The following is a 26,929-nucleotide window of genomic DNA, read 5'->3' as shown; positions in this document are numbered from 1 at the left end:
TGTCCATGCTGACATTACTGCTGCTTCCTAGGTGATGTCCACGTTTCAATGATTGACCGGAATGGACAGCTAGAAGTGGAAGTGATAGAAGCCCGAGGTCTCACGCCCAAACTAGCAGCCAAATCTTTTCCTTGTAAGTAATTCCTTCCCGGATAAGACTGAATAGAGTTAAGATGAAAAGCTGCCTGGAATAATTTTGAGTATTTATGGGAAAGTCGGTTTTCTAGTTTGTGTCTGTTCTTTAAAATACCACAGATGTATATTCATCCAATTGACCTAGAAAGGGTCTAAGCAAATTAAGATGTTTTGAAGTCAAGTCAAACTTTTAAAAAACTAACTGGGTTAGGAGTAGATTGAAAATTCCTTCCGTGCCAAGAGAGATTCACTTCTAGTCCTTTACACAGTGCAGGCAGGAGAAACTGGCAAAGTAATTTGAAGATTTGAAGATCGCAATAGCAGAAGTGGCATTCAGCAGGTTCTGACTGATTCTGGAGAACCGGTAGCGGAAATTTTGAGTAGTTGGGGGAACCGGTAAATATCACCTCTGACTGGCCCGTGCCCCCATCTATTCTCTGCCTCCCGAGTCCCAGCTGATCAGGAGGAAATGAGGATTTTGCAGTATCCTTCCCCTGCCATGCCCACCAAGCCACACCACGCCCACCAAGTGATGCCCACAGAACAGGTGGTAAAAAAATTTGAATCTCACCACTGTGCAATAGCAATAGCACTTAGACTTATATACCACTTCACAGTGCTTAACAGCCCCTCTCTAAGCGGTTTACAGAGACTCCAATAATCTGGGTCCTCATTTTACCGACCTCGGAAGGATGGAAGGCTGGGCCAACCTTGAGCTGCTCAGAATCGAACTGCTGGATATAAACGGAGTTCCCCTTTTAACGCACAGAAGTAATTGAAATCCTTTCCTAATGATTTGCAGGCTTTTCTACAATAAATCAGAAATGTTTGTATCTTTGTGTATCCACTTAACCGTTGTATTCCTGTTTACTGGGTTGAAGCCCCATATATAGCTATCGGTATATCCATATTATATTAAATCTGGTTACTGGGTTAACTTGGCATTTATTATATTGCATTAAAATATATTTAATCACATATTTTATTAATAAAATATCTGTAGCCTAGGCTAGGACTGAGAACACTCTTAAATCCAATAAATTTGATTTGAGTTTCTTGGTACATGCAGGTAGTCCTTGAGATATAACCGTAATTGAATCTAGTAATTACAATTATAAATCAGGATTGTCATAAAATGGGTCACCATGTTACCAAGCCCAATTTTATGACCTTTTTTGCAGTGGTCATTAAGCAAGCCCATTTTTTTTCATTACGGGGAATCTTTTTTTTGCCAGAAACCAGAAGTAAAGACCAATTTCTGGTGAAATCATTGCAAATCACAGTCTTGTGACCAAGGGGTGCTGCAAATGGCCAAGCACTCCAAGTGAGGTCAAAGGATTGCAAGGCAGGCCCAACATCAGAATTTTGAAACTGGGTCTGTGTAACTGTGTAAGAATGGTTGCTAAGCACCGTTATATGTTGAGGAATACCTGATAAAAGATAAGAGGAGAAACTGATTAGTATTTGATTTGGAACCTATAGTACAACTACCATATTTTTCGGAATGTAAGTTGCACCTTTTCCCCCCCTAAAAGAGGGTGAAAATTTGGGTGCATCTTATACACTGAATGTAGCCCCACCCACCCACTATCACCCACCCTTTGGCCTCTGCCTCCCAGCAATTTACCTCCTTGCAGCAAACAGGGAAAATTGGGCTTGCAGAGGCTGCAATAGGCTATAGAGCAATCCCTGTAGCCTGAAACAGTTGATGATCAGGAGGCCCCAGCTTAAACTGAAAGTGAAACTTGCTGTTTGCTCCGGCAAATTGTTGGGAAGTAGATGCAGATTTTTTTCCCCAGGCAACTGTTTGCTGCTTGCTGCAAGGAGGTAAGTCAATAACTATAAATGGCCTATAGAGTGTTCAAATTATTACACTTATTATTTAAAGACTGCTTTATTATTGTTCTAGACAGCTTAACAAAATGCAGAAGCTTTTTAAAATTAATGCTTGCTCTGAAGCGGCCCAGTACTATTGTATTGTCTTTTAAATAGCCGAGAATAACATATACTTCCAGAAAGCACATCAGTCTTAACAACATCTGTACAAGTATAGTCTGAAATGTAACACTACAAACAGTGCATATTGTCTGTACTGTTTGCTGTTTGTTGCAAGGAGGCAAATTGCTGGGAGGCAGAGGCAGATTTCCCCCCCTTGTTTTCCTCCCCCAAAGCTAAGTGCATCTAATACTTTGGAGCATCTTATACTCCAAAAATACAGTAGTTAAAGAAAAGAGAAAATAGAAGCAAAGATTAAGAACGTTAAAGTATGATAAGATTTGATAAAAATGTAATGTATATGCCTATATAACAATAATAGCTGTACGGTGGGTAAATCAGTATTTGTTGCTAATTTTTAATTGGTAGTTATAAAGGAATATGTATAGAAAAAGGGAAGAAAAAAATCTGTATGTACATATGAGATATACTGATACTGAAGGGGCTGTAAAGATGAAAACCGTGATATAAAATGAAAAAAATTGCTCAATAAAAAGCACTGGGGAAAAAAGATTGATGAATATCTGTAGAGGGTTTTGACAGCCAAAAATGTTATTGCAAGAATGAAAGCTTGGTGCTCTCTGAGCATAGTTGTTTTCTTGCGGATGTTTCATTTCCCAAATTAGATAACATCTTCAGTAACTACCATAGCACTTACGATGTTATCTAGTCAAATAATGAAACATCTATAAGGAAACAACCAAGCTCAGAGAGCACCAAGCCTGCAGCTCACAGTTGAAAGGAGACTTCAACCCTGAGCTACAAATTTTATCCTTTCTTGGCAAAGCATCTTTGCCATTGCCAGGCACGAATGCGCAAGTATACTTCTACAGATGCATTTGGTAGAATGTCGAAAACATCCCAGCCTGGGGTGGAACAACTATTATTAAGCTCCCTGCTTCTATTCCCCCCCCCCCCCTCTCTCAGCTACGTACGTTAAAGTGTATCTGCTGGAAAACGGGGCTTGCTTGGCCAAGAAGAAAACAAAGACTGTCAAGAAGAACTATGATCCACTCTACCAGCAGACACTTCTGTTTGATGAGGGCCCTCAGGGCAAAATGCTACAGGTGAATGCTTTCCTCCTCTTTGAAGGGTAAGAAGAGCCTCCTTCTGCCCATATGTGTTTTAGATCCATAATTCAGCCACAGGCAGGGGTGGGCTGCTACGGGTTTGGCTGGGTTCGGGAGAACCTGTAGCTAACGCTATGGCTGGTTCGGAGAATCTCCAAATCCCACCCCTGGTGGCCCTGCCCCGCCCACCCTACCCCACCCTTCTCACTCACCCCTCCCCTCCCAGGAGTCTCCACGCGGCCTGTTAGGGATGTGAGGTAAGTGCAGGGCCTGTGCGAAAGCTCTGGGAGGGGATAAACAGGCCACCTGGAAGTTCCGGAAGGCTGGAAAAGGGCCCATTTCTGACCTCTGGAGCCCGGGGGAGGCAGTTTTCGCCCTCCCAGAGGATTGAGGAAAGCCTCTGGAGCCTGGGGAGGACAAAAATGGGGCCCCTACCATGGTGCAGGAGGCTGATTAGGCCATGCCCACCATGGCCATGCCCACCTAGCAACTGGGCAGAGAACCCTTTGCTGAAATTTTTGAAGGCCACCCCTGGTCACAGGCCTACTGAGATGCCCTCACAGCTGTCCCCTGGTACCACGTGGGAGAGAACCTCCTACTAGGTTTTAGACATGCAACCTATATAGGTGCAATATAAATTCTAGTGAGTTTGTCTGTGGCCTTTGTGGGAAAGTGATTCTGGTAGCTATTAAGTAGACAACCTGTATGGCTACAGTAGAGATTCTTGTTGTGTTGTCTCTGGTATCCTCATTAGACTTAAGATCCTAGCTCAGAGGTCTTCAAACTTGGCAACTTTAAGACTTGTGGACTTCAACTCCCAGAATTCTCCAGCCAGCTATACTTATGAAATCCACAAGTCTTAAAGTTGCTAAGTTTGAAGACCTCTTTCCTAGCTGCTTTCAGCTGGGGACCTTGTATAGTTCCCATGAGAGGTTCTGAAGGCCTCGGTAGGGAGCTTGAATGCTATGAAGTTACTTGAAATTGAAGAAGGTTATCATGAATTGCCTCAACTATTGACTTTAAAATCTAATTTTCAGTGAAGTCCCAATTTAGATAAAAATGGAGATGTTTGCCTTCAGAAAGATGCCGAGTTCAAAGTTCAATTCAGGAGTTAGAAAGTAAGGAACAAATGGCCTTTCAGATATTGCTAAGGAAATCTTCCAGAAATCAAGGGAAGTATTGTTCAGTGCTAAACATGGAAAAACACAGGTTCCACAATATTGAAGGAAATAATAGTTTGATGGAGAATCAGGAAGTATTTCCCTGAAAGTATTTCCCCTTAATTGAGATCTTGGTGTAAGCAAGATTTTTTTTATTTTGAGCAATAGGATTTCATAGGGTTGGTTGTATGGTGCCGAGAGTCTCCTTATGTGAGATGAGTGGCCATGCAAATGTGATTATTAAATAAGTAAAATAAATAAAAGGTAACTTTCCGCAAATGATGAGTTGTTAAAGGATGGGAGTTAAAAAGTATTGACTCATTTTTAGTTGAAAGATCAATTTATAATATCCCTATTTTCCATCTCCCGCTTTTCAGGATCTCAATTAGGGAAAGCCAAGAATTACAGATCTGATTCTAGATTTCAGAGGCGAGCAAAGGGCAGATTCCCAATAAGTCCCACTGTTGGATAGTTGTAAGATAATATTAAAAAGGTACCAGAACCAAGGTGCTTCTCAATTTACCAATTTTAATTATCCTTCTGGTTTTGCACACTGACTAAAAACTGATAATAAGGGGGTAAATGTTGCAACTAACTGTACTTGGTGAGGTTATGTGGATGCATTCACACAGATGTTTAACTAAATGGAAGAAGCACGTCAGGGTAATTTCAAAACATTGGGTATTTTTAAATAGCCCCTAGGACTACCAATCAAAAGGCATTTTAATATCTCCTAATGTATAAACTGGGATCTACATCAGTTAAGCAAGAGCATATATTTCCCCATTTCCAGGATAGTAAATGATCGACAAAATGCAAAACTCACTTTTTAAAGGCTGCAAGATTGATACTAATTAGTTTAAAGGACTATCTTTGAGATGCAAAGTAGACCACTCCTACCTTATCTAGGAATAGGTTCTGGAACCCAAAGAAAGGTTGGTTTAGAGTCAACAGAAGTAGGACTAGGCTGTTAATGATTTATAATAGTATGAAGAACCAAGGTGTTAGCTAAAAACAGAAGCACCCCAAGGGTTAATTATGGGGTGTTGGTAATGGTCTCCTGCTTTCTACCTGACCTTCTGAAGGACTTCTAGTCTTCTGATTTTCTTGGATTCTCTTGGTAATTCAGCTTGACCTCCTTTTTCCCTTTAGGTGATTGTCTGGGGAGATTATGGTCGCATGGACCACAAGTGCTTCATGGGGATGGCTCAGATTGTCCTAGATGAGCTGGACCTGTCCAGTGTAGTGACAGGTTGGTATAAGCTCTTTCCCACTTCCTCGTTGGCAGACTCCACCATTGGACCCCTTACTCGTCGCCTTTCTCAGTCTTCACTAGAGAGTTCAATAAGCCCTTCATGTCCTTAAAGAAGACACAACACAACAACAGGGAATGCCTTGTTCTACCACGGCTTCCGATAGCATGGTTTGTAAATATTCCATGTCTTTTCCTCCCATCACCCTTTCTCCTCCTCCTCCTCCTCCTCCTCCTAAGAAGAGAAAACTGTTCTGGTGACTTTAAACATGTCTGACCCTCCTTCTCGGGAGGGAAAAATAGGAGAAATCCAGAAGGTGATGGGGGAGGAATTGAAAGGGAAAGAAAAGAAACACGTATTAAGGGGAAAAAATGACAACAACCCAATAAAAAAACTGCCAGTTTCAAGACTGTTACATCACCCCAAAGAAAATGTCCTGTGAGAAGGGGTAAACCGTTTCTAATGTTTGAAACATCTTAAGACAGCATCTCAACGTTAAACCCACTTCAAAAGAGCATGTTAGGTTTTCTTTCTTTCTCAGTCCTGTTTTCTTTTGGCATCTCTGGAGAAGTTTTGGCTTGTTCTCCTCGTGTTTCTTTAAAAACAAAAACAAAAGAAGGAGAAAAAATGGAATGCGGCACTGCTAACTTTTTTTTTAAAGGAATGTAGCATTTTCAGACATTATGTAGCTTGCCACGTGCTTACGGATTCCTCTGCAATATTTGTACAGTATGGCCATCTTCCAACCTGGCAGGAGCCGTCAGCATTTCACTTCCTGCTTAATTGCTGGGTTTGGAATCCTGGAGAAAGCAAGTCCGTTTGTGTTGCATATCTGGAGAAGAAGCATAGGAGGATCTGCCAAAGGTGCGGAAGAAGAAAGATCTCCAAAGGGTGCATTTGACTGTTAAGTTCAAAGAACACTAAGACTCATGTTTTGCTTTGTCATGCTTAGAGAAATTTAATTGTGTCTCCTCCTTCAGACACTCCTGCGTTAGATACCGGATCTTTGATGCTACTTTAGCAAGGCATATGCAAAGAACACTCTTACTGAAATGGGCCCTTTGTTCAGTTTTGTCCTCATGGTGTCTGGACCGAATTTGCAGCCCGAATGACAAGACACCAAACCAACCAATTTTCAAACAGAAGATGAAACGTAACAAGAAGAGATGTACGTGGCCAACATGGAAGCCTTCAAAAGTTCATAGGAGAGCCCCTGGGTTACTCAAAAAGATGAGTGTGGAGTCTCTCCATTTTATTAACTGTTTTCAGTTTAATCCAATCTGGCTGGAATTCTACAACTAATTTGTTAAAAAAATCGAACATTTGATGGAATTTGCTTCTGTGTAAACCTGCATAGGCTGGATTGTTAGTTGTATGAATATGTGTTTTATGTAGCATTCTGGTCTCTCAGTGATGACCAGTTCCCGTAGCAAAATTGAGAATTGCAGAAGTTTTTCATGAAGGTGCCTATTAAAATTTGTTGCAAATACTCAGGGGAGATACTGCTGAAAAATCACATTTTCTTTATTGTTCCTGTTATTTTTTAAAATTTCCCATGGACTATGGGGACAGTAAAAGGGGACAGTAAAAGTGGACAGATTGAGCGTCAAAGCGGCAGCAGCCTAAAAGCTACTTGTTAGTTTCTGAATAGTAGACAGCCTTGGGAAGTGGCTCTTAAATTGAAATGCTAAGGTTGGCAAAGAACTCACTTTAGCTATCCATGCTTGAATATGAAGGCCAAGAAACTGTTTTACTTCTTACTTCTTAGTGTATTATATAAGTAAAATAAACATCGGCTCTTCTGTGACTCCAGCTAGGATGAAACACAAGGGAAGTTCTCAAGAAGAAAAATGAAGGGGAAATAAATCTGACAGCATTTGATCTTCTCCCTTACAAGGATGACAAGTTTCCAGAGTATGTGTTGATGGGATCCTGTGACACCCTTCAAAAAAGCATATGTAAATATATTAGTAACCTGTTTCAGCAACGTTAACCTGCAACGATTCTTTGATATGGGATTTCTGTAGCCCTACAATTTCACCAAGACCAAACCCATCTACAGATTTCAAAGCAGGGCATTGATGATGTTATCTTGGCCTTGTTCTTCTTGAACACCACAACGTTGTGTTGCTCTCTACATGTATGGACGGTTGTGACATTTTCCAGAATAAGCAATATATTGGTTTTGAGTTTCACACCTGAGGCACGCTGTCTTGTTTGTTTTGGAAAGTCTTTTCTTGGCAAAAAGACGAAAACAGTGTGTCATCTGCCATTCACCTCTAAAGCAACTAATGTTGCCTGGTTTCACGGCATCCTGAATCTGACTTTGAATAAATGCAATTCGCAAAAAGGTTTTATTTTAAAAATGCAAAGCAGGACTAACTCAAAGTTTGCCTCGAATGACAAAAATGTGGCCCATCACTCAGTTGCCTGATTTGCAGAAAACCCGAGGTCTGCTCCAAAGTAGAAAAATATGGATTATGAAAGCCTTGTGATGGGTTTGTCTCGTTGAGTCAGCACAATTTGCCCTCTCAGATGCGATTTTGAGGGAATAGCAGGACTGTAGCCTCCCTCAAGTTATGTCGCTGAGATTTGAGGAGCCATGGCGACAGTTCTTCTAAACCAGGATACCACTTAGCACAACAATTGTTTAAAACATAAGCAAGGAAGGCAGTCAAGATTTTGTGCAACTGATGACAGGCTTCTCCATTGAAGAAGTGGCAGAACATGAGTCCGTGAAGTGCCTGAAGAACATACAACCGTCAGTAGAAGCTGGCCCTGGTCCAAGAAGAGCAGCTACTGTCAATGAACTGCACGACTCCCCTCTTCTTCCGGTTCCTAAATCAAGAAGAGTCCTTAAAAAAACTAACCACATTTTGCTTATCCAAGGATCCTTGCACATTTCCCTAGATAGTTGGCAATTCTGCCAGTATAGCTATCCTCTTTTCTAAAGCATAGAAGCTTCGTTTGAACAATCCCCCAGTGCTCCGGACAATTGCTCTACAGCTCCCCCTCCAAGGGTTTCTGAACTTTCCTACCTCGACCTTAGACCATTCTGGATATCTGTATCATCTCTTTGGCTTCATCACCTGACGTTTCCAGTATCTTGATTGCTGACCCCCAAAACGGTATGTGCTTTGTAAGATCTTGAATTGTGTTTCATCTTAGCTAAGCAGCTCCTGGGAAATATTTCGTTGCCAGCTTTGAGCCAGGGTCTACACTGAACAGCGCCCCGGCTTGCTTAGCAAGTAACACTAGTTATAGGAATACACCTGGCATCTTTTGGCGGCAGATAGGCAAGACGATGCCTTGTTTATCCATGGAAGGGTCTGTATAATAATGCCCATGGTGTAAAAGAACAACCACATCTGGAGACATCTCACCTAGTTTAGAAAAGGCACCATCCATCCGAAAGACTGGAACAAGATAGCAGGTAAATAGAAATCAAATTAATTCTGTTCCCATATGGTGAAGTTACTAGGGATTTCTAAACAGCTTCAGTATTTTTATAACGGTTCAGACAAGAGTGATATGATGTGATTCTAAGAACAGCATGCATGCTATTGCAGTCAGACAGATATTGGAAGTATAGTTGGACCACTAAGACATTTCACCTGCTTTTATAAATTCAGCACTGGAGGAAAGAGATATAAGATCTACTGTATGTCCCAACGTAAGAACTGCAAATCTAGATGCGATATGGCATTAGTGGCACTTCCATCTCAACAGAAATTTTGGATTTCACCAGTTTGATAAAAGTCTTTATTTTATTTAAAAACAACCCCCCCCCCCAAACTATTATCACAGTCAGGAGCTTACATTAAAGAGATGACGAGGCTTCAAATAAGAGTTTCATGTCTAAAAAACCCTCCCAAAAAACTATAATGCATTTCATGGGAACGAAAAAAAAAGGCAACTAATTCCAGGCCATTAAAGGAGCTTTGGGTTTTTATTTCATAAACATCAATTGTCTCTTTTGTGCCAGAGCTGATGGTATCTCTCACTCAGAGGATTTGATGAAAGCAAAAATCCCAGTGAGGAATCGCAAAGACCTTGGAATGTGCTAAGAAAGAATGCACTGTATCTCGTTTTTTCTACCGTTTTCCCCAAAATAAGACCTCCCCAGATAATAAGCCCAATTGGTCTGTTGAGCGCATCCACTAAAATAAGCCCTCCCCTGAAAATAAGCCCTCCCCAAAAATATTGCCATACAGCAGCCGCCGTAAGGTGACCACACTCGCCACCTCATGCACCTCAAAAATAATAATACCTCTCTGAAAATCCCCTTATTTCGGGGATTAAAAGGGTCTTATTTTCAGCAAAACACAATATTTGGGCTTTAACCTCCTTTTTTTAAAAAAGAAAATGAATTGTCTGCACAAAATAAATAAAAAATCCCAATAATAAAATATAAAAACTTTCCTGTTGAAATGCTTTTTTTTTTTCAAAAATAGGGGGGAAATAGTTGTACCCCAAGATCATGATATTGGCTTCAAAATTGGGTAGATCCAGAGGACATTAATACACTATATTGCCAAAAGTATTCACTCACCCATCCACATAATCAGAAGCAGTTGTGAGCGAATACTTTTGGCAATATAGTGTATCTCATAATCTGCATTTTGAAGTGGACCACTGCCATTGCCACATTTCAAGAGGATGTTGCTTTTTGCCCTCTAATATTGCTTCCTTGTCTCCTTTCTTTATCTGACGGGAATCACTGAAATCCTGTTTTATTTATCTGGCATATTTATATCCCATTTTTCATCCTGCGTGGAATTCAAAGTGGCATATATAAGTTTGCCAAGCCCCAACAAATCTTCCATTTTATCAAATCGGCTGTTTCATATACATTACTGTTGAGAAATGGCAGGAAAGTTTAGAAAACAGGTCCTGTTTCCATTCAAGGTTTGCCTCTGAGCACAATTATTGAATGGATGGAACCTGATCCAAAATGAACAAGACCTCTGGTGAATTGTACACTTTGAATCTTAAACTACGCTTAATTCAGTGCAGAATAAGAGTTAACAATAACACACGCCAGCTAAAATGGAGAAATGAGCTAAGCAATATCGTGATCCAGACAGAATTTGTTGACAGTTTAAAGAAACAGCTCATCTTTACACAGAGAAAAAAAATGCCTCTGGACTTCTTCCAGCACAAAAGATCATTTGATCCAATTTGCAAAGGAGATAGATGCATGATAGATTCAATACTGCCATCTGCTGGTTGGAGAGAGCCCACGAACAACTTCAGTAAAGACAAGGCTAAAAACGAGCACTAAAGCAGCATCTCCCTCCAGGGGATCCAACTGCAGAAATCTTGACTCATGCAACCTGAGGCTTCCCGTTAAGTAGAGTTAAAGAATGAAGAAACTGATCGTTTTTCTGCACAGTCCATGAACTGAAGTATATGAAGATGGGAACAATGGCTAAAATTTCTTTTACCAAACTATTTCTACTGGAATGGCAATTAAGGGTGCAAGACAAGCTGCCCGAGTGAAGTGCAAATTGTTGGTTGTATACCTCATGATTTTATAACTATAATATGTTGTGATTTGTTTTGTCTGTTAGTCTAGTAGAAGCAGCAACAGATGGAAAGGGACAGGGATGGTATGACTGTATTAGCACATCTCTTTTCTTTTTGCCTTCTCCTTCGGCGTGCAAAGGAATTATGCTTCTCCAGTATTGGGTATTTATTTTAATAATGCATATCTCACCTTAAAAAGGAAATATCCAAAGTTGCTTTGCAAACTCAAATGCAGAAATAAAGCAAAATCATAGTAAGAACAGCGTTAGACTGTTAAAGATACAGTATGAAGAGAAGAAAATACAACAGCTTATTGATTTTCAGCTGTTCAAATAATTAAGTTGGATTTTTTCTATGAGAATCTTTCCCACCCTGTACCTGTAGTCTCAATACCACTGGGATTCTCCAGGGTACAGGTAGTTCTAATTGATAACTTGATAGCCTTGACTGTTTGTTTTCTCCCAGCATTTCCCATATATATGTGTTTTTCAACCAGAACTCAACTGTTCCCTGAATATGAAAGCTTCCTTCAGGGTGGGTGTTTTTTTTTTACATCACCAGTACAATGAATATAGAAAACAATCATAACTGGGATGTTGCATCAATCTGGCTCTTCTGATGCCTTCCTACCAAAGTAACCTTTCAAAGTGGAGAGGCTGCTACAGAGCTTACACAACTCATGCGGTTGTCCTTGCACCAGGATTCAGGAAAAGTGAGCATAGTTATCAAATATATCTTGAGGTCTGCTGTTCTCAGGGGACACAATATTGTTGCGCTCTCAAAGGTGCGTGATTAAAATGAGAGTACAAGAGGACTGAAATGCAATAGAGAAAGGGATCCTGGGCTGAGCTTTTGAATGCCCCTCACTTGAAATCAGCCATTGTTAGTGGAAACTGGGACCCCCGACTACAGGATCTCTTGCAGTGGTGGGTTCCTACCGGTTTGGCTGAACCGGTAGTGATTTGGCGGCTTGGGTCACTGGAACTGGCAGCGACCCAGGCCTGCCACGCCCCTGAACTGGTTCTCCTACGCACCGCCATCTTGGTTTTTGCTTCCGCGCATGTGCAGAACAATTTTTATTGTATTGCGCATGTAGCATGCATCAAGCACACACATGCTCAAGCGCCCAGCATGGCCACAAGCGAACCGGCAATAGTGTCTGCCGGAACCCACCTCTGATCTGTTGCCTGTTGTGTAGCTTTTAAAGGGAAAAAATTAGTATATTTTAAATAAAAAAAGCTTTGGAGATGGTAGCTGAGGAAAGAGATGTGCGTGGAGATGATGCTGATTTTATGTCACGAGTTAAGCAGGGGTCGGGGAAGAGTAGGGTGTTTGTCTCACTGGACAATCTTGTCTCTGTTTCTGGTTCTTGGGATATGCTGATATTCTGTCAATCATGCTGATTCGGAATTCCAGTCCTAAGACACCAATGGGATAAATTTGGGGAACATTAGACTAACCATTCCAGTTACTGCTGGTATGAAGGATCTGTTACTTGTAATTGTGGTGAAGATGTTAAAGCAATGCTCTTTTGATGCCAGAGTACTTCTCCCTTGGAGTGTGGGTGCAATAGGTTGCCTTGAGTTGGGACTATCCGGCTCATTGGGTAGCAAACCCCTCTGGATCGTAGCACTTTTGATGTTGGTGGCCTTGTTGGTGTTTTCCTTTTAAAATATAAGGGCTTATATGTGTTCATGTTAACGATGGATAACTTTCTTCTCCCCACCAATTAGTTCTTCCAATGCCCTCCTTTCCCCCGAAAAAGAATATTGAACAGCTTATTGTTCACTGTGACATTGTGAAAATAATCCCCCGAGATGGTCATTAGAAACTGGAGGCAATGCTACCTCTAAATTTTGTTTGGCCTGGAGCCATTCTGGAACTGAACTCTTAGTAGGAGCTTAAAATGTATTTGTATTTATTTATTGGGGTAATTTATATCTAGCCTTTCTCCTAAAAACAGGGTTGATAAGGCAGCGAGCAAAAGCTTTATAGAATGAAATGAAAATATTGATGTGCAGTACAAGTAGAATTTAAACTTGACCTGGAAACTTAAGTTCAATCTCCTGTTTTAAAAAGGTCTACCCGACAGGAGGAATCGAACACTTCAGCTATGATTGGCTGAAAGGGAATGTTTTCATTTACACATTGAAAATACATCTTTATAGCAGCCATTCGGCACAGAGGGCCCCAAATGATACAGAATACAAATCAGACCATACAGTAGTTTAAAAAAAAATCAGTTAAGTAACATCAATGAAAGGACAGGCATGAAGGAAAAAAAAACCCTGAATCTATAGAACTGCATGGAACCATTGTACAAATAGCTTCTAAAAGGATTGTGAAAAAGAAACCCTGCAGATAGTATGGCAAGATTTGAAAAGGTATGGCGGCTTCTCTGTTTTTTGTTAGCAAGGCTTAAAATCTGGGGGGTCATCCCAAAGGTGCTTTTCCAAAAGGCAAGTAGGCTTTCTTTTTCTCTTTGAAAATGTTTTGTTTCTCATCCAAGAACCTTCTTTGGTTCTAACTAGTGTCTTGAATGAAAAGCAAAACATTTAAACTCTATCTATCTATCTATCTATCTATCTATCTATCTATCTATCTATCTATCTATCTATCTATCTATCTATCTATTTCCCTCTCTCTGTCTGTCTCTCTCTGTCTGTCTCTGTATGTTTGTTTCTCTTTCTCTGTCTGTCTATATATCAAGAAAGCCCAGTTACCTTTGGGAAAGCATTCTTGGAAAAACCTTGATCTGGATGATTGAGAATCTCCACAGACAATCTGGGTGGTCAGTCATATAAAAGGAGATTTCCCAGAAAGAAAAGACCCATTCATTGTGGCTTCTCGGATTAAAACCAGCATTCTTGAGAAGAGTTTGAGAAAGTGGCAGGGAAGGTAGACGGCCCCATTCTAGATCCTTGAAATAGCTTTACTTGCTAAGTTATCTTCAAGGCTTGTTCTAGTATGGGGCTGGGGGTGCCTAAACATGCTACCCATCTGACTCACTTTTATTTAGAAGCAAATTCTAGCTAAACTAATAATCTCTCTGTTCCTCTCTGTAAACAGCGTAAGCGGGGATCTTGCCACGCTGAGGAATATCAACATATTTGTAGCTCAAGGTTGAACTGTGGAGTCCTTGGTGGTCTCTGAATTTAGTTGTTTTCTTGCAGATATTTAATTTATGCAACTAGGTAACATCTTCAGTGTTGTTCATTGAAGATGCTACCAAAGTAAGTTAACGGAATGTCTACAAGAAAACAACCAAGCACAGAGACCACCAAGGGCTCCACAGAAGAATATGACAAGGGGTGAAGTAATCCTAGAAGAAAAAAAAAGGAGTCATTGTAAAACAGTAATTAGGTGTTGTGATAAGCTTGATCAAAGCATAGCTAAGGTTTCTGAACTAGGGTTTTGTTTAAAGCAGGGCTCTCCAAACTTGTGGACTTTAAGACTTATGGACTTTAACTCCCATTCTGGGAGTTGAAGTCCACTAGTCTTAAAGTTCCTAAGTTTGGAGACCCCAGCTTTAAAAGATTAAATCGTTGTCCAAGCCAACCAATTATTTGTATTAGCCTGCCTTCTTACTTGGCTTCCAAGATTATAGCATGACCTTGGTCTTAAGTAGCAGATTTTCTGAGAGAAATATGAATGGGGATCAGAATAAGAATTTCAAAACCTCCGGTCACATTGAGCACAAGGGGATGTCTTGCAATGGGCAGTGGAGAGAAGTTACTAATGGACCAACACACACACACACACAAAGACAATTTTATACCCGTGCTCTGTAATGTTTTCTATGTGATGTGGTCTTTCCTAAATGTAAATCTCTTGTATTTTTCTGTGGATTTATATATGCAGCAGGACTGACAGCTTTGAGAGTGCACGCTGAATTTTGTAAATTATTCTTGACAAGATTCCCCCCCCCCCTCTTTCCAAAGGAGACGAGATGGATTTTCAAAAAAAAAAAAAAAAAAGAAGAAGAAGAAGAAAAAAATGTTAATGTTACTCCATTTGGCTTGTTAACTGCATGTACAGTATTTGGACAGCAAGTAAAGAAAATTAAAGTCAGTTTTGAAAACTGTTTTGATTGTTTTCAGATAAGTGTTACTGTCACTGGTTTTTAAACCAGTGATGTTTCATGCACACATACACAACACGCAAGTGTACTATAGATGAGTGTCTGTTGGGTGTATGCGTACTTGATTTTGATGTGAGTGCATCTTGTTTGCATCATTCCTCTGAACACAGGGAGGAGAATGATTTATTATCCAGGACAATCACGTTCCTTCTCTAACCACTAAAAGTATATTTAGCAGCTTGTTGAAGGTCTGAAATGTCAACAGATCTTGACTATGGATTTGCCGCAGCTGCAAGACCCAGAAATTTTAACTTAATTTTCAGCCAGAGCTGTCTCTCCCACAAAGCTGCATTTGGCACAGGGAACTGATTTACTTCGGGTTACATTGGTCATTCTCAACCTGGTCCACATTAAAATGTGTGGACTTCAACTCTCAAATTCCCCAGCCAGCATGGGGAAGACTGGGAGTTGAAGTCCACACATCTTAAAAGTGGATCAAATTGAGAAATCCTGGGCTATGTGAATAAGACTACTCTTAAAATAGTTCTGTGGGACTATTGCTGTGGATGGTACGTATGCAGGGTGAGATTCAGCCGGTTTGGACCAATTCAGGCGAACCAAATGCTAATTTTACATCTGGTTCGCCGTAGCAGTAGTTGCAAGGACTGGTTGGCCCCGCCCACCCCTCCCCCACCCTCCAAGGAGTCTCCACGCAGCCCATTTTGGATGCCAGGTTAAGTGCAGGGCCCACACGGAGGCTCTGGGAGGGTGAAAAATGGGCCTCCCAGAAGTACCGGAAGTGGGCCCGTTACCGGCCTCCAAGGGAGGCCGTTTTCACCCTCCCAGAGACTCAAGGAAAGCTTCCAGAGCCTGGGGAGGGCAAAAACGCCCCTCCCCGCCATGGTGCAGGAGGCCAAGTAGGCCACGCCGCCACACTCATCCAGCAACTGGGCAGGGAACCAGTTGCTAAAACTTTTGAATCCCATCCCTGTAATGTATGTGTATGCTCAGTTAATTTTCCTGTCCCCGCATGCCACCCATTCCCAGAGATTCTGGGTGCCTAACAGTGTCAACATACCCAAGACTCAAAATACATATTAAAAAATTGACATAATAACCGACCATAGAAATGCCACGCACAAGAACCTCACCTTCAGTTTACCATTTCCCTCTATTTCAAGAAGGATGAAGTGGACCAAATGTAGAGAGTTCCAAAAAAGAAAGGAATCTGGTTCTGAAAGCCTCATCAGTTGGCTATCTCAAAGAGACAGTGTCTGCAGGGGATTGGTCCTATTTGATCTGGTTGGGCAGATAAATACAAAAGGCAGGGCCTCAAGTAACCAGGCCTAGAGTCACAGGAGGCCTTAAAATTGACACTCGGCATCTTGAATCATCTCTAGAAGCCAACTGGCAACTTGAAACAATGGAAGGGGTGTATGTGTTTGCGTGTCACCCAAGTATATTGGGAAAAATGATCCTGAGAATATTGCTGCTGCATACATTCTTGGTATGCCCTCACTGCTGGTAAGACAAAGGGAATGGAGGCAGGTAGAGCTATGTAGGGCATGAGAGGAAACCAACTCACTTAGAAGGAACCGCAAAATGAAATCCAAAAAGTACTGCAACACCCCTTCCTTTTGCTAGGAAAACTGTATGTCTATGTTAAACATTTAAACTATTTGTGAAACCCCAGTTCTGAAGGTACTTCAGTTACTATGGAAGAACGTCATATACTTTGATAAGTAGATCAGACTGTGATGGCATGGCCAGCTTAAAGCTGCAGAAAAGTCTGATCACAGATGGTGCCATTCCTGAGAAGTCCCTTGTTTTGCACCTGGAAGAGGGGTGTGAGAAACATTAGTTGGGGGGAGGGGGGAAGCTGAAATTGACATGGTGAAGATGAAATAAACCAAACTAGATATCTTAGTGAATAAATGTACATAGTCACTTTGCCATTTTTGAAAGAAATGGAGTGGCAATCATACTCCAAAAGGGAGTACCCAGTATGTGCTCACAGCTGTAGCTCAATAAACAGGATTATGTCTGTTGGAATGAGTGGATATCCAGGAAGCAATAAAATCTTGCACAAGGTTGTGCAATGGAAGATGACATTGAAGAATTTTCTATAAAATTGCAAAAGAAAGCATATAGTAGTATTGATCAGTATTTGGAATGCAAGTGTTCAAACGGAAGGATGAACTTGGAATTGCAAAAAAAATATTGTATTGAGTAAATACAATAATGCAGGAGATAAGTTAGTGGTGTTTTCTGGAGAAAAATAGTGTTTAGGCATAGAGATCAGATATGAGCTGGAAAATATATAATCGGAATGCAAGACTAACGTAAACATGTTTTTTTCTAAATTTAACTTACATGAAATAAAACCTGGGAAATTATGAGAAAAGATAATGCATCGGGCATATAAATGAAAAAATAGCATTGCCAGCCTATATATCATAGGAACAAATTCCTCTTTTTTAACCATTTCAGTCTTACACCTGCAATTTTCAACCAGACAAATGTATGTGTTAAAACATGCCTCTATAATCTTTATAACGAAGTATCTCATTCTGGGATTTTCCTATTTTTGTACAATTGGAGACTGATGGATGACATGCAAGTTTAATAAATTATCAGTTTAACCCAGGAGACACGATGGTTATTACTGAGAAACCTCATGTCTCTTCCTCATATTATGCCATCCAGTGCAGAATGCCCTGTTTTTCTTCGTATAGCAGCAAAAGGATTCACTAGCGTCGAATAGTGGAGGTAGATCACTTAGTACCATGTCTTTAAATCAGGGGTGAAATCCAGCAGGTTCTGGAGAACCGGTAGCAGAAATCTTGAGTAGTTCGGAGAACTGGTAGCGGAAATTTTGAGTAGTTTGGCGAACTGGCAAATGTCACCTCTGGTTGGCCCCAGAGTAAGGAGGGAATGGAGATTTTTCAGTATCTTTCCCCTGCCACGCCCACCAAGCCACACCCACAGAAACGGTAGTAAAAAAAATTGAATTTCACCACTGCTTTGAATCCTACAACTTCTAAGTGTTATTCAGCAGGCAGAGATTCAGAGAGGTAGCATTGCAAACAACATACTGGATTAGTCCTGTAGCAATAAGTTGAAACCTAATGGCATTCACGATAAGCCTTTCAATAAATTTGAGAAAAAAGTTATCTCCATTTGTTTTAAACATGAGTATTTATACGAGGACAAAGAAGGTAAGAGTTTCACGGCAGCATTTTATTAACGAATTTACATATACACAAGATAAAGTAGGTTGCCTGGTTCTTATTTGTGCTACAAAATCTTTCAAAATTGTGGATTTGGGTGATCACGGTCTTTGTGAAGTGACTGAGATGGGAGATTGGCTCCCATCTCTGAAAATTTTGGTTTTTCTCCCTCTGACAAAGTCATCATGCGGGCCAGTTGAGCGTTTGTAGGAGCTACACAGGGGAGGACAAATCCAAACGAAAACTTGCCAGTGCTCTGGACCTTTATCCATTAAATGCAGTGTTTCTGAACCTTAAGAAGTTCAAGATATGGACTTCAACTCCCAGAATCCTCCAGCAAGCACTGGAATTCTGGGAGTTGAGAGTCCCACATTTTGAAGTCGCCAAGATGGAGAAACGTTAGGCTAAATCTTTCAAAGGTTAAAATAGGGAGAAAGGAAATAAAAGCATTTAAGTGTGCCAGGACTAAATGAGCAGCAGCTGCTTTTTAAGAGGTATGTTTCCTCCCAACTCACTTTCAGAAAAGAAGCAGAATTGTGCTTGAAGGCTGATGGGCTAACGCGTTTGAAGTAGTTTTGGAAAACACCACAGAAATCATGGAATGTATTGGTGGAATAAAAAAAACCCAAGAGTATTTGGTGCCAAAGTCCTAAAATACAAAGTGCCTTGAGGTGAAGCCACAACTAAAGATGCAAAGGTCACATGAGCCATCATGACCATTCCTTTTGCAATCCCAGAACAGGCTTTGAAACGATGGTTGCATTGACCAGAATGACCACCTGCCATCTTCGGTCCACCCTGTTAAAAAAAAAAAAAATGCTCGCCTATGGACAAGGTGAGCCAAAGTAGCAACGATTCCGTCAGTGCTTTGAACACGAGGTGGGAAATTGGCCGAGTAGATCTCCCTTCACAAGTGGAATATCCGTCTGAGACTCACCAGCAAGGGAAGTCAAAAACATAACATCAGGGAGTAACTGATGCTTAATACAGAACTGGGGGAAAAAACCCAAAAGAGCCGAAGCTAAAAATGAACGAGAAAATGGTCCAGATCCGGGGCGTGCGTGTCTGTGTGCACTATTTCCACACCTGGGAACTGAGGGCTTGATTGGTTTCTGGGGCACCCCCTCTGCCCATTGACTGTCCATAGCGCATCACCCCATTTGTGCCACAGAAGTTCATCCCTGCCATTTGCTGCGTCACCTGAAGGAGAAGGCAAGGAGGAGTCAGCTCTTCTTACACCCATCGCTCACGTTTTCCCTGCTGCAGAGGCATTTTCCATTTGTTTTCTATACCCAGTGAGAACTTTCATGCCCCTACTGTATCAGGGTTTATCATCCACCTGGTGCTTAGAACCTTGAAAGTACCTCATGTTCTTATCCTTGATAGGCATGGCACAATTGCTATGGGAGGAAAAAGCTTGACTTTTTTTTTTTTTAATCCAGCCTGCGGGCTGGGAGTTTAGACATTCTACTCCCCCTCCCCGCCTGAAAAATGCTCTGATGCTATGGAGTTAGACTGAGGGAGAGAAGGGGATAAGATAGGAGAGGCCTCTGTGGGGCAAGCCAGAGGGAAAGAAGGGGATAGGAGAGGATCAATGGGGCCAGCCTGCAGGGGAGAAGGGGAGAGGAGAGGCCTCTGTGTGGCAAACCTGAGGGAGAGAAGGGAATAAGATAGGAGAGGCCTCTATGGGGCAAGCCTGAGGGAGAGAAGGGGATAGGAGAGGATCGGTGGGGCCAGCCTGAGGGAGAGAAGGAGAGAGGAGAGGCCTCTGTGGTGCAAACATGAGGGAGAGAAGGAGAGAAGAGAGGCCGATTAGTAACTACTCATTAATTTTCAAGCAAAATGTTGATTTATCAAGCCCAATCACAGTTTCGTAGTGGAGCACGAGTATCCAGCTGCCACTACATAGTATTGAAAACAACCATCCATGCCAACAAGAGGTGTAAAACGGTGAAGAACATGGCTGGCTGTGATTAATGAGAGCTGAAACATCTACAAGGCATGAGGTGCTAGAAGGACTGAGAATCTGATTATATCTATCAGGATTCAAAAATGAAGATAACATCAAGGCTTATGTTGGCAGATGTAAAAAGAAAGCCAGATATGTGCACAATAAACATTCTCCCTTCCTACAAAGAACTGAGGTGGAAAAAGATTTGAAAAAAATACACAATGAATCCTAATTAATCCGAATCATCCCCATGTCCATTATAGGATACACTGACTTCATGTGCTGCTTTGTCATATTCACATGCCTGTGTTTCCCCGAAAATAAGACTGGATCTTATTTCCTTTTGGGCATCAAAATATGTACTAGGGCTTGTTTTTGGTGGGTGGCTTAGTTTTTTCCCATGTACGGGAGGCCAACTCCTGCTTGCTTCCGGCAGGGCAGAAGGCCACGTGATGTGCTAATGCCACCACCACGAGGCAGGCATGGAACTGCCCATGTGCCCCACACCAGCTTATCTCAGGGTCCCTGCAGCCAGGCCACCCACATCCCGACCCTTGCCTCACCTCGCAGCCATGGCACCAGCATACTGTTCGGCCTCCTACTCCCTTGCAGCCACAACCAAGCAGAAGAAGTGGGCTGGCAGTCATGTGGGCTTCTGCTGCACAAGGCTGCTGGTGCTGCCACTACGAGGCAAGTGTTGAGGCGTGGATGGCCTGGCTGCAGGGGCCCTGAGGTAAGCCATTGTGGGGCATGTGGGGCAGCTCCACTCTCCCCCCCCCCCGCCTTGAGGTCACGGCACTGCGAGCAACCAGACGAAATGGGTGTGTGGCTGGCTCTTAAGTAGGGTGTCAACTCATAAAGTTGCCATGGTAAGGAAATGGGGGGAATGCATTCCATGCATAATTTCGGCAAGAGTCGGATCTCAGATTACTACATCAGGCTTGTGAGGGGTGCACCTCATTGGAGAATGTGATTTATGACATAGATTGAGGGGAGGGGAGGAACAGGGGTAAAGTTCAGCCATAATTCAAGTGAGGCTTAGATTTGAGAAATGGTGCTCCTAATAAATGACTGGTTTTCTTTTGAAACTTGGCTTGAGGCTCATGAATCAATTAGGGCATCTTTCGGAAACTTGACTTAGGGCTCATTTGGGGGGGGGCAGGGCTTATATTAGGTGCACATGTACAAAACATGCCAGATCTCATTTTTGGGGTAGGTCTTATTTTCAGGGAAACTGTAACATTTTGAACCAGTTCACCAATTTACCAGAAAATAAGAGTTCCCTCGCATCCCACTGAGCTTTGAAATGCTCTTTTTGGAAATGAACTGAGCCTTATGCACTTGTTGGAAATACTGAGATTTGATTGGAGTTTGGGATTTAGGGTACTTAGGAGAGAGGGCCATAACTATATATATATATAATTGTGTGTGTGTGTGTGTGTGTGTGTGTGTGTGTGTGTATATATATATACACACACACATACATACATACATACATACATACGTATATATTTATATTTATATTTATATTTATATTTATATTTATATTTATATTAGGATGATTAAAGAACGAGTTTCATTTATAAGATCTGTCCTTGAATCCAATCCATATGCAAGCCACAACAGTATCATTATATAATACTGTGTAAGTGATATTGTGTAATGAAATAAATTGGTGTGATGAACTTAAACCATTGTGTATTTAACTTGAATCGCTGTGTATTTAATTGGAATTTTGCTACAATAGGCTCTGTGGACCATCCTTGAATTGGGCTTCTCTTAACCCAGGAACTTGCTGTACTATAGGAAACAATGGATTTTCCAGCTGACTCAATCATTCTGGAAGCTTATGAAGCCATAGCAGCAATGCAGGTTTTATGTGCTGTGGTTGCCACAGAAAGTAGCTCTAAGGATGTGGAATTTAGAGGACATCAGAGAAGAGGGCTGTGGAAATACTGGTACCTATAGGCATCATGTTAAAATTAAGCCCATCTGCATATTATCCTCTACAGGGAGATTTCTGAAAGGGAAGGACACTATATTTTTCTACTTCCATTATTTCAGTTAATTTATGGGCTTCATCATGAAAAACTGCTGATATGCCGAGAATATAAACACGATAGGAATTCAGAAAATATTCACCAGAGTCTCAAAGTGGCTTATAAAGAATTTTGGAAAGAGTTTTATGATTGTTGCTGTTCATTCAGTATCTACCATATTTATTACCGTCACTTATTGTGACAATTGTATTTTCCCGAAAATAAGACCTCCCTGGATAATAAGCCCAATTGGGCTTTGAGGGCATGCGCTAAAATAAGCTCTCCCCAAAAATATTGCAACACAGCAGCAGCCATGAGCTGACCACGCTCTCTGACTCCTGTATCTCAAAAATAATAAGACCTCCCCGAAAAGAAGAAGGCCAAGCGCTTATTTCGGGGGTGGGGGGTGGGGGTGGGTGTCAAAAGAAAATAAGACCCTGGCCTATTTTCGGGGACACACGGCATCAGATCAAACTCTTTGAGAAAAAGAATGGAGTAGAAACTTGTACATTAGGACTAGCAACTTGATGCCAATGTTTTTTCAGTATATCGCTACCTCATATCCTCAAGTTCATTGCCCAGCCAGGTGGAGTTGGAAGGCATGAGATTGTCTGCCTGTAATCTGTAAATGCACATTTTCCTTTGCCCCAAGGTCTGAAAGAGATCTCACTCAGACACACACCTGAGTTCTCACTGTTGACTCTTACCTGAGCAAGGTTCCACTGTAATTGGTGAGCTGGTTGTACAACATACATTGGTGGTGGCACAGGTGCCATGCCAGGCATGTACCCCGCTTGCTGCGTTGCCATCATCCCATTGGGGACCCCAATTACTGCAGTCTGCATGCCGCCTACATAACCTGCTGGGATCGCCATAGGTGTTGCCATGCCTGCGGCCGCTCCTGGCTGCGCCATCACCCCCACTGGTGGTGCCAACATGCCAGTAGGTGGTGCTATGCCTGGGAAATTGGGATAGGCGGCCGGATAGCCCATTTGGGTAGGCGCTAGGAACACAGCTCCTGCAGAGATGTCAAGAAGGGAGAGAGGCAAATGAAGATGTTACCTTCTGCCATAAAAGCTCTCTTAATCTACTGTATGGGTCTCACTGAGAGGAACTCAGACGTACTGTTGTGGGGAACAACAGAGGTGAGGTCCCCCCCACCCCCAAAATAGCAATTTGGGCTGAACTTTAGGAAAAGACACCAGACCACTTCCTGCACAGGGACCACAGAGAGCTATTCCAGAATGCTATCCACCTCCCCATCTGCGCTTAAGAGCTAAGGCTATTTCTGCACTTTCTCTGATCCCTGAAAAGCAATTTGAAACCATTCCAGGATGTCTTCTTGACAACTTGACAAGGATTAGAACAATAAGCAAAAATCTGCCCCACTCTGATTTATTACAGATCTTGTAGTAACAAAGTCATCTTATCCTCAGTCATGCAAAATGAAAATTAAATATAATACTTGAAAATTCCAGCCACCCCCCTCATTTTTTTTAACTCTCTGATGTTACATATTTTCCTGGGAGGAAACCAATCCCTCCTCACCCCAACTCAGTTTCAGATCCTTATTCACAGGGAAGTGCAAAGGCATCACACCTATTTTACCCTTGAAAAATGAGCTATGGAAGTGGACCTATTGGAGCAGGGGTGAGATGCTCTGAAGTCTGCTACCGGTTTGTGAACAGGTGCTTCCTGTGCATGCATACTGCAGGCGCTAATAAGCTTTTTCTGAGTCTGCAAAGGTAAGTAGAACAGTGAGGGGGGTGGAACAGCTGTGACACACGATTTACATTTGCCAGAAAGCCAGAGTTTTGACGATCAGCTGGGCGACGATCAGCTGTGCCGTGTCATCGTCAGAACTTTTTTAAAAACATTTTTGAAACTACTCTTTCGCCGAAACTGGTAGTAAAAAATTGCTAAAAGTAAAAAAAAAAATCCCAACAATCAGCTGTGCTGTGTGATTTATAGTGAATATAAATCGTGCAGCACAGCTGACTGTCATACAGCTGGCTACTGGTTCACCCGAACCAGCAGAATTTTTTACTACCGGTTCGGGCGAACTGGCCCTAACTGGTAGCATTTCACCCCTGTATTGGAGTCCACAATGTTTGCTTGCTTATTTTAAAAGTTTTACTGCAATTCCAGATACATTGATGGTTCACCAGAATTAAATCAGTTCCGCTTTTAAGTCTGGAGTGCTTTTGAACTAAAATTCTTGCATGCCAGTGTCCCACAATAACCAGGTTATTTTTCTGATGTATTCCTAGCATACTAGAAAAATCAAAGAGAGCATTCATGAAAACTCCACCAACAAATCCACATATCTAAATCAGATCTCTCAATAAGAATCTGCTATCCTGGAATGGCTACTCACCTATTGCTCCACATAATACAACTTTATGTTGCCAACGTCTTACTTATAAAGCAGTGAGCATATTATGAATTTAATCTTGAGTATTAAAAGCCCAACAGGTGTGTCTCCCATGACAGGTGGGGTGCATACCTTGTGTGGGGATCTGTGGGGTGTGGGAGCCATATAAAGAGAGGATGGAATCCTTGGAGAGCTGCTTCTTCCCCGTCTCTTCAGCCTTGCTGTCCGGCTCAGGGAACAGGTTCAGCTTTTCAGGAACAGATCCAGCACTTCCAGCTGTGGGCATTGAGCCAACAACCTGGTGAGAGAATAGACTGTACTTATTTCCAAAGGTGGAGGCCAGAGAACTGACGCAGCATTTTTCTTAAAGGTTCCAGTTCAGGTTTTCCATTTTTCAAAAGTACTGCATAAACTAATTTACCACCTTAGGAGGATTCCGCAAGATAGGCAGAATCTGTCTCCTGACCCTCAAATGGGAGATAAAGCCAAATCAATATGAACCAACCCAATCAGAGACAGATAAGCAAAGGCTCAGGGGATGAAAAAGGAAAAATAGTCAAGATTTATGTGGGAACTCTCTACAGCCCCAGTAAATAATGAATGCTTCACATCTTGCTAAATCAAAAATGAAAAAGTACATCATCTTGATACTAATGTTAGGGTTCCAAAAAACACCCCCAACAAAAGAAAATTTCCAAGGCTTGTGTTTCCTCAAAGTTACAATTTATTAGAGATGTAATGTTGAACATCTGGGAAAACCCGAATCTGAAAGCTTCCAGGTTTTTCCATCCAGTTGAAAGTTCAAGATCCTGCCTCAACACCCACAAGTCCATCACATGGTCCAATCCTTCATCGCCACGAAGAGAGATTCCTCCCATTCAGTTCCGGCCAGGTGCAGAGACAAAGATTACCTTGGCTTTCTATGAAGAATGTTATTATGGACACATATCGCCCAACTCCATATAAGTCCCCCCTCTCATTTTCCCACAATAGAAAGTAGACAGTAGAAAGTGTGGCAGACCTGAAGTCCAAAAGAAAAGATGGCTTGCAGGCATGACAACTATTTTACATAATTATCTGTAAACTCGGCTGCTGAATCTCTCATTGACTGAAAGTTTAAGCATGACTTGCACATTACTGAACATTTCAATTAAAATTTAGAACTCTTTACTTTTTTTTTATCATACTTGTGCTTACATCCAAGTGTAGTTTTAGACTTATTTTCCCTAGAATATTCCTGTGAGATAGCGATGCTCCAGCTCAAGGTCCCCGCCATTAATGTAACTTTCTCACCTTTCTCTCGGTACCCAGGGATCCAAATAGGTCCAAGTCTTTCTCCAAACAACTGCTGGCTCTTCCATTGGGGAGGGCAGTTGAAACAGGAACATCTGGGAGAAAAGGGGGGGGGGGAGTTGGTATCAACTGGCTTCTTGAGATCACCCAAGGGATCGCCTTCCCTGAATTTCTTCCCTCCAATGAGTTGGATCTCCACACCCAGAGTCGAAGGCTAAATTTGATAAGCCCAAATATGACATTGTGAAGTCCAAACCAAGTCCAATTCTTTATCTGCTTATAACCAGTGGTGGGATTCAGGCAGTTTGGGTCAGTTTGGGCGAACCAGTTGTTAAATTGCTGGTTGGCCCTGCCCCTTCCTGCCCTGTCCCTTCCAGCAGTCCCCCCACGCTCCGTTTTGGCTCCTAAGTAAGTGTAGGGAGGTCTAGTAGGTCTAAAATGGGGCTCAGGGGGGAGGGTGCTGCAGCCCCTTGTGGCTCGTTTTGGCTTCCAGGGTGGTGCAGGAGGCCGAGTGCTGCCTGTCACAACCCCTGGCTATGCCCATGATAGCCACGCCCACCTAGCCGGTCATTTAGGCAGAGAACCGGTTTTTAAATTATTTGAATCCCACCACTGCTTACACCTAACAGACGGAATCTTGCCAGACTAAAGTTGTAACCTTCAATCTAACCAAATAGATATCCCTTGGGAGAATCTAGGCTGTGGATACTCCAAAGTTTTTCCTCCCCCAACCAATTCAGTTTAGGAATCTACGGTCTGTTGTCTTGGGCCTCTCTCTGGAATGTGCTGCCTTCTTCCTGAGAAGCTGTGGTGTGATTC

At 42.0% G+C, this 26,929-nt stretch overlaps 2 protein-coding genes across 4 annotated transcripts in view; one reads left to right on the top strand and one right to left on the bottom strand.

Annotated features, from left to right (window-relative positions):
- Positions 1-6,228, top strand: part of RIMS3 (regulating synaptic membrane exocytosis 3) — a 77,945-nt gene extending 71,717 nt beyond the window's left edge. Inside the window, exons 5-7 of the mRNA XM_087727705.1 lie at positions 32-133; positions 3,058-3,197; positions 5,513-6,228. Of these exons, the coding sequence (XP_087583831.1) occupies positions 32-133; positions 3,058-3,197; positions 5,513-5,725 (455 nt within the window). The 3' untranslated portion in view covers positions 5,726-6,228. The remainder of the gene's footprint in view (positions 1-31; positions 134-3,057; positions 3,198-5,512) is intronic.
- A 579-nt stretch (positions 6,229-6,807) lies between these two features.
- SMAP2 (small ArfGAP2) overlaps positions 6,808-26,929 on the bottom strand; it is a 65,054-nt gene continuing 44,932 nt past the window's right edge. For 2 of the 3 annotated variants that reach the window (XM_087727701.1, XM_087727702.1), the window contains 4 exons: positions 26,111-26,205; positions 24,950-25,115; positions 23,151-23,461; positions 18,443-19,653 (listed from right to left, as the gene is read on the bottom strand). In XM_087727701.1, the coding sequence (XP_087583827.1) occupies positions 19,528-19,653; positions 23,151-23,461; positions 24,950-25,115; positions 26,111-26,205 (698 nt within the window). In that variant the 3' untranslated portion in view covers positions 18,443-19,527. Of the gene's footprint in view, positions 8,452-18,442; positions 19,654-23,150; positions 23,462-24,949; positions 25,116-26,110; positions 26,206-26,929 lie in introns of those variants that run through there. The other variant, XM_087727704.1, reaches the window with a different exon arrangement.

Source organism: Thamnophis sirtalis, unplaced genomic scaffold, assembly GCF_051295495.1.
Source record: "Thamnophis sirtalis isolate CommonGarterSnake01/CBP01778 unplaced genomic scaffold, rThaSir2_p1.2 scaffold_13, whole genome shotgun sequence".
NCBI lineage: Eukaryota > Metazoa > Chordata > Lepidosauria > Squamata > Natricidae > Thamnophis > Thamnophis sirtalis.
The sequence above is the reverse complement of the archived record's forward strand: the minus strand, read 5'-3'. Positions and strand labels throughout refer to the sequence as shown.